Source organism: Chelonoidis abingdonii, chromosome 1, assembly GCF_003597395.2.
Source record: "Chelonoidis abingdonii isolate Lonesome George chromosome 1, CheloAbing_2.0, whole genome shotgun sequence".
Classification (NCBI taxonomy): domain Eukaryota; kingdom Metazoa; phylum Chordata; order Testudines; family Testudinidae; genus Chelonoidis; species Chelonoidis abingdonii.
In genome coordinates this window covers 65,348,988-65,356,117 of record NC_133769.1, presented here as the reverse complement: position 1 = coordinate 65,356,117, position 7,130 = coordinate 65,348,988, and the positions used below count along the sequence as shown (strand labels likewise).

The following is a 7,130-nucleotide window of genomic DNA, read 5'->3' as shown; positions in this document are numbered from 1 at the left end:
GGACCTATCCCACTGATTGGATCCAGGTGGGACTGTTGCTCAGTCTACTAAACAGAGAAGCCTTGGACGGGCCTCTCCCTTGCTGAAACAAGATAAGGATTCCAGTCTGTCAGCATCACACTTCCTCTGGACCCTTCTTCACAATTTTTGATGATCTCCACCACACACACTTGGCTGAAGCTGCTCTGTGGAAGCTCCAACAAGGGCAGGGGTCAGCCACAAGGCATGTCGCACTTTTCTGTTGGCTGACGGCAGACACAGAATAGAACCAGGAGCCCCACTGCACCAGTTCCACATAGGATTGAGTGAGGAGATCAAAGACAAATTAATCTGTGTGAGACTCAGGTGGGCGTGGATGCATTTATTGATTTATCCATCCACATTGATAACTGGTTGTGGGAGCAGGGTAAGGAGAAGGGTGGGGGTGGGGGGGTCATGCCAACACCGTGCCTCCATCTCAGAGTCTGGTGCCCCAGCCCACGCAAGTTGACCTGGTCCAAAGGTGTTTGACTGCTCAATAAAAGGAACAGCACAGATGCAACAATTTGTGTTTTTATTGCAGCAAGGCTAGAGGCACACTCACTATGTGTCATCAAGAATTCCTGCTTGGAGGCAGTCAGGAAACAAATGAGCCCAAGCATGACTTCAGAGTTACACTTTGGAATGGCACCTGCACCCCCTCCCGAAGTTCTGACCAGCCCCCATCCTGATCCACCAAGACTGTTGCCGAACCTTCATGTGCAGGTTTGTCTACATCCCCCCCATTCCTAGGCTTCAGAACTTGAGATCCCGCCTGAGCCACAACTTCAAAGCACTGCCTATACACCTATTTTTAGAGTTTAGCACAAGCCCCAGTCCTAGTCTGTCAGCCGAGGCTGGGAGGCTCACTACAAAATTCTGTGTAGACATACTGTGTTTAAGAATGATAAATGATCAACTGCCTGACCTGCTGCAAGCAGCTTCCTTATCTGGAGGATTACCAGCCAAGATTTATGGACTTTTGATTAACAAAGCATCTATGTAATTCCTTCTTTCTGCCTATGCATCTGTGATGAAAACAAGCTTAGAACTGCCCTAATTTTTGTAGGATAACATGGAGTTTTGGGCATTGGGATAAATTTAGGTTGATCTCAGAATATCCTAAAATGAAAACTATTTTTGAACTTTGCTTTGCTGTTATCTGGACCAATAAATACACTTTAAGTCTTGGGATCTGTGCTAGATTCGGTCGTGCCTTTAGGCAGGGTTTCATCAGGTCAGGCATTCTGTTCTTTCTTTGATTCATCCTACCCTTTATGTAGCATCCTGTACACTCACAGCATTATATAAACAACATCTAGATTCCCTTTCAAGCTTATTGGAAAACACCGGTTCTGCCCTCTTTCAGAATAGCACTGTCCTTGGAAACAAGAGCTGCCTTAGACAGAGTTGGAATTGCATTTCTCAAGTCTGTTCAGTAGCATCTCTCCATTGTCAGCCTTTGTGGATACTGAAGAAACAGATTTAACCTTATTCAATAAACATTTATTTCTTCCAATTCCACACATGTCTGGAAATATTTTTGGAAGCTATAATATGTACATTGCGACAGAGTCCTGTGGCACCTTATAGACTAAGGGAAGTATTGGAGCATAAGCTTTTGTGGGTGAACACCCCCTTTGTCAGAGGCAGTATGTACATTGTTATCCAGCTATTTTATGTCTGCTGAAAATAAATAAGCTTTACCAGGAAATAATTGGATTTTATTTCCATGGGTTTCCCAGGTTATTTTAGTTAGGAATGTAAATAACTAGCAATGGACAGAAACTTCTTGCCCCTTCAGTTTCTCTACTTGCTATCCTCATAAAGTAGGTTGCTGGAGAGCCTCCAACTGGAACACACTTTCAATATTTTTAAATACATAAAAGGCATAAGACCACCTTGAAGCAAACTTGACTCATTTTGGCAGTCATGGATACCTTTGCTAAAAGTGATCGAATTTGCTTTGAAAACAAGATGATCCTTAGAGGTTCTACTTGTAGACTGCATCCCCCATGTACTAATAGCCATTTCCTATGAAAAATGGTATCGCTAATGATTCGCATAAAACACTTTTACATACACAAACAATTCTCTCTGGCATCTCATTTTGTGGTTTGTAAGGAAAAAAATTCTGGTAGACAAACTCTGACATAATATAAACATACTAAGCCACACTGTTCATCACTTTTATATGAGAGGATCTAGAAAAAGCTGTTGTGGGAACCATTAAAAAGTGAATATCTATTGCAAAATTGCTTTGCTGTGGTATAGTCTAAACACAGAAAATATCACGGTAAAGATAAAATTATGGTACATGTTTTACTATTTAGTTGCACAGAGTTGAATTGGCTCTTGAATTCATGCATCCAATTGATACTATATGGCATTCTTACATTAAGAGACTGTACAGCATTTAGAGAATTGACTAAACTACATTCAAAATATGGGAGTATTGCGAGTTGTATAGCGCAGCTCAGGCCATATCATTCACTGAAATGATTACAACAGTTCATAGTAAATATTTCTTACACAGCAAAATAGTACCAGAGCTCCTTGGCTACTCTCATATACTCAAAGCTCTTGTTTAGACAGTATTATACTTGTAAATCCTCTTTGAATGTTGACAACTTCAGCAGATATTGAGAAGGCTCAAAATTGCCACATGAAGATGCACACTTATGGCCTGTTAAACTCACAACTTCAGCGGAAGTCAGTGAGAGCTACAGATGCTCAGCCCCTCAAAGTTATGCCCCAATATTAGATGGGAATGAAGAGAAGATTCTTTCAAATGGAGGGGGAAAATCTGATACCTGATAGAGTTTTTTCTCAGGAGTCTCTGCGTAAGTCAAGGATCAGAAATTTTACACTGAAATACAGTTACACCATTTTTATACAATGCATGTTTAATTAGCTTTAGAGCAGTTTCCTTGATAACAAACAGCAATCAGGTGAAAGTTTGCATTTTTCAAAACACACATCTACCATCTTAATCACCAATCACCGAAGCCTGGTTATTTTACAATGGTCATAGATTATTTACATCTCTTCACAAACAAGTTATTCTGCACCATATAACTTTCAGTTCCTGTTATCCTTTGCTAGTGCTATGGTGCTGGATAAAAGAAGCTACACACGCAATCTTTTTTATTTAAAAATATTCTTTGAGTTAAGAACTACCATCTACTACTTTTCCTTTGGAAATCTAGTATGCTCTCTTCTTTCTCAATTAAACTTTTTCATTTTTTATGGAAAGATTAAGTTATAATGTAATGAAGCTTCAAGTCTTCAGCAGTTTCATTGGACAGACGAATGACATACTATAAGGATAAATTAGTTTTGTCTGTTTTTATTGGAGCAGATAGTGATCCGTAGATCTGCACCTGCAAGAGAAACCCTACATTCCTGGATCTACCCAGGGTCACACTGTAGAAAATGTGCCACCCCTTCACCATCCTGCCACCTCCTGTGCCAAGATGTTGTGGAGGAAGCTCTGCAGATCCTTGCACAGGGGAAAAGATGAAAGTAAGGGACACTACACCCACACATGTGGAGAATCTGACAAGCAGAGAGTGCAACCCTCTCTACAGTAGAACCGAATTAAAAACAAAACCTTAAATGGCCATATGTAGGTGCAATCACAAATAAATGCAGAAACGCAAGAATTGCCTCACTAGAGAAGACTGGTGGTCCACTAAGTCCAGTGTTCTGTCTCTGACAGTGGTTAGAACCAGATGCTTCAGATGAAAGAGCAAGGATATGGGAAGCAGGCTCTTAGATTATGCTGGCACATTTGAACATTTTTACACCCAATCCCTTTTTGAATCTTTCTAAATCCTTGGCCTCAAAGCTATACGATAGAAGCACAATTGTGTTTATAACTTTATCTGAACAAGTGGGTCTCTGTTTTTGTTAAAAATGTTGCCCAAATGCATCTTCACACACTGTACTCATACTCTGACAACATCATACACAATCACCAAAACATTAAAGGGAAAAACTTTCCATAAAAGGTAAATTGTTACTTTTTGGTGGGACAGGGATGGGTAAGGAGCTTAGACACATTTAAAATATGAGGACGTTCCTTTACAGAAGTGTTTTGGATGAAAAAGATTTAATGACCATTTATTCCAGGATTGTTGGAGATACTTCTAGTATATAGTAGCAAGCTAGTCAAAGAAGTCGGCAGTGGTGAGGATGAGTGAGATAGCAGAGAATATTCCATCTATCAATGGCCAGTTTTGGAGAGGAAACTTCACAGAAATTAAATTTTTCAATACGTAACATCTCCCCCTAAGATACTAGACAAATAGGAGGAGCCCAAATTATTAAATGGCTTCATTTTGTACCTACCAAAAATGGGAGGGGGGAAAAGAGCTCTCGTCATCTGCAATAGTTTAAAGACTTTATTAGGATACCGTTAAAAGTTCTGTCATTCAAGGCTTGCTTGACCATAGTTCTTTTTCCTCAGTTAAAGAAAACTATAATAAAGTTATATTTTAAAACAAGGAAAATGATAGCAGGAGACTTTCAGGAAAGAATGCTTAAGGTATAAATATCAGTGTAGTGGAGCCACCACTACTTATACTTTTTGTGAAACATTTATCTTTGGATGATGTATTTGCTGAAATGCTTCCATATCTAGATTAAAACACAGAAGTATGACTTGCTAAGAATGAGAAATAGTCATTGCAAAAAATAATAATAAAGTAGATGTCATCCATCCAGACTACTATCCTGTAAGACTGCATCCTCTTTGAATGTAATTTAGGAAAGAAGGGTGAAAATCAGCCCTGGATAAGCTTGTGCAACTCTACTGACTTCAAAGAAATTGCACCTGCACTGGAAGTGGTTCATTTATTTTTTATTTTTACATAAAAGCTTACTTGAAGGTCAGTGAAAATTAAACTTTTGATCTATTTTTGATTTTCAAAGGGGGCAATTAACCTCCTTTAGCATTTGGTAAAAATGAATTTTCCAAGATATTAATAAATTTATGTCTCATTTGTGCTTTGAAGTGCCGGTACCATTCTATAAGCTTTTTTCTCCTTTGAATCTTTTCTTGTAAGCTCATGTTTTTTTCTTTTTCTAAAACAGCAGGAAGTTCTTCCCAGTTTTTAATAAAGATAAATGGAGCCCCCATGGTCTTTAGTAATTGCAATGGAGCACTGTGGTATATAGATGAATTTCCACACTTGCCTGGTGTCATTACATCTTCTACAACAGGAACAGAGCCATATGAACAAGCTTCATAAATTCTATAGCATTCTGTATTTACTCCCACTGGGCACAATGTGAGATCACTCTGCAGCAATGCATCTTGATAGATTCTAAAACTTTCATTTGTTTCTTGAGGCTGCCACCTAGAAAAATACAGAAGTTGAAAATTACATTACATTTTCCCTTCAAGGGTAGATGTATTACAATGAAAAATAGAGATCCATGTAATTTTAGTATATATAAATGTTGCAGAGCTGCAAGGTTTGTAACAACAGGTCTGAGAATCAGCAAGGTTTTATGTTTCAATCCACATATTCCTAACAATTTTTGGGGGGTATTTATAGAAAAGTTCACCTGTAAGCTATAAACGCTGTAAGAACAGTTTTCAACTGAGGGTCTTTAAAGGAAGCATTAATGCTTCAAGCACCCACAAAAAAAAAATTTTTTTTAGAAAAATATTTTGCACTGGAAGCCCTGATCAATTTACTTCATAAGCTAAACTAGAAGGTTACTAAGTGGCTCAAAAATAGGCATTTAGAGAGAGAATGCTCTGACAGATTTTTTGAAGCAAGAATAATTCCTAACCTCCCCTCCCCCCCAAATATTTAAAATCAACAGGGGGATTTGCTGTTCAGAAATGAGAATGTCAGGCAGCAATTGTCAATCTCTTTAATTTCCTCAGACTGTGCAAGGTACTTTGTGTGACAGCACTCTAGGCCATGGATACTGAATAATCTCTCTCTAGATTCTATATTAGCCTCTCAAGTTCTTTTGTCCAAAATTTTCAGAAAAAGCGTTACGTTGCCTCTAGTTTTATTAAATGCCTTTTAATATTTATTATAAAGGTTTTTTAAACCTTCCATGAGAACAACTGTATAAACTAATTAAGAGTAGAATTAATTTGTTTGGTTTACCATGATGACAGTCTACCCCAGGGGATGGTGAACTGCGGCCTGGGGGCCACATTTGGCCCTCAAGCTCCTGCTGGGGAATGGAGTCCGGGGCTTGTCCTGCTCCGTGGCTCCCAGAAGCAGTGACATATCCCCCCTCCGGCTCCTATGCGTAGGGGCAGCCCAGGGGGCTCCACACACTGCCCTTGCCCCAAGTGCCGCCCCTGCAGCTCCCATTACGCAGGAACCACGGCCAATGGGAGCTGCAGGGGTGGTGCCTGCGGACAGGGCAGTGTGCAAAACCCCCTGGCTGCCCCTATGCATAGGAGCCGGAGAGGGACATGCCGCTGCTTCTGGGAGCTGCTTGAGGTAAAAGCTGCCTGGAGCCTGCACCCCTGACCTCCTCTGGCACCCCAACCCCTTGCCCTGATCCCCCTCCTGCCCTCTGAGCCCCTCGGTCCCAGCCCAGAGAACCTTTTTGCATCCCCAACCCCTCATCTCTAGCTCCAATCCAGAGCCTGAATCTCCAGCTGGAGCCTTCACCCCCCCACACACCTCAACCCCCTGCCCCAGCCCAGAGCCCCCTCCCACACCCTGAACGCCTAATTTCTGGCCCTACCCCAGAGCCATCACTCCTGCCCCCAATTTCATGAGCATTCATGGCCCGACATACAATTTCCATTCCCAGATGTGGCCCTTGGGCCAAAAAGTTTGCCCACTCCTGGTCTACCCACTTAATAGTCAAAAAGATAGTCCTGCTACAGTATTGAGATGGTCACACAAAAACCAAAGCTTGTATTTACAGTTTTTTCCTCATCTAGACTGTGCATGGAACCACATTACCCATGTCAAAACACATTATAAAGATGTTTTGGGCCAGGGACCATGTAAGGGACTGCGGAAGATTTTGTTACGGTTTTAGCTAGGGCTGTTCGCCTTCTCAAGGACAGGTTATTAAAGGTTGCTGTGTACTAGTGCATGCTGTATGTAGCCGGTTGGAAC

At 40.8% G+C, this 7,130-nt stretch overlaps 1 protein-coding gene across 3 annotated transcripts in view; it reads right to left on the bottom strand.

Annotated features, from left to right (window-relative positions):
- Nucleotides 1–1,879: 1,879 nt before the first annotated feature.
- Nucleotides 1,880–7,130, bottom strand: part of RXYLT1 (ribitol xylosyltransferase 1) — a 20,642-nt gene continuing 15,391 nt past the window's right edge. For 2 of the 3 annotated variants that reach the window (XM_032769520.2, XM_032769522.2), the window contains one exon: nt 2,194–5,381. In XM_032769520.2, coding sequence (XP_032625411.1) covers nt 4,961–5,381 — 421 coding nt within the window. In that variant the 3' untranslated portion in view covers nt 2,194–4,960. Of the gene's footprint in view, nt 2,053–2,193; nt 5,382–7,130 lie in introns of those variants that run through there. The other variant, XM_032769521.2, reaches the window with a different exon arrangement.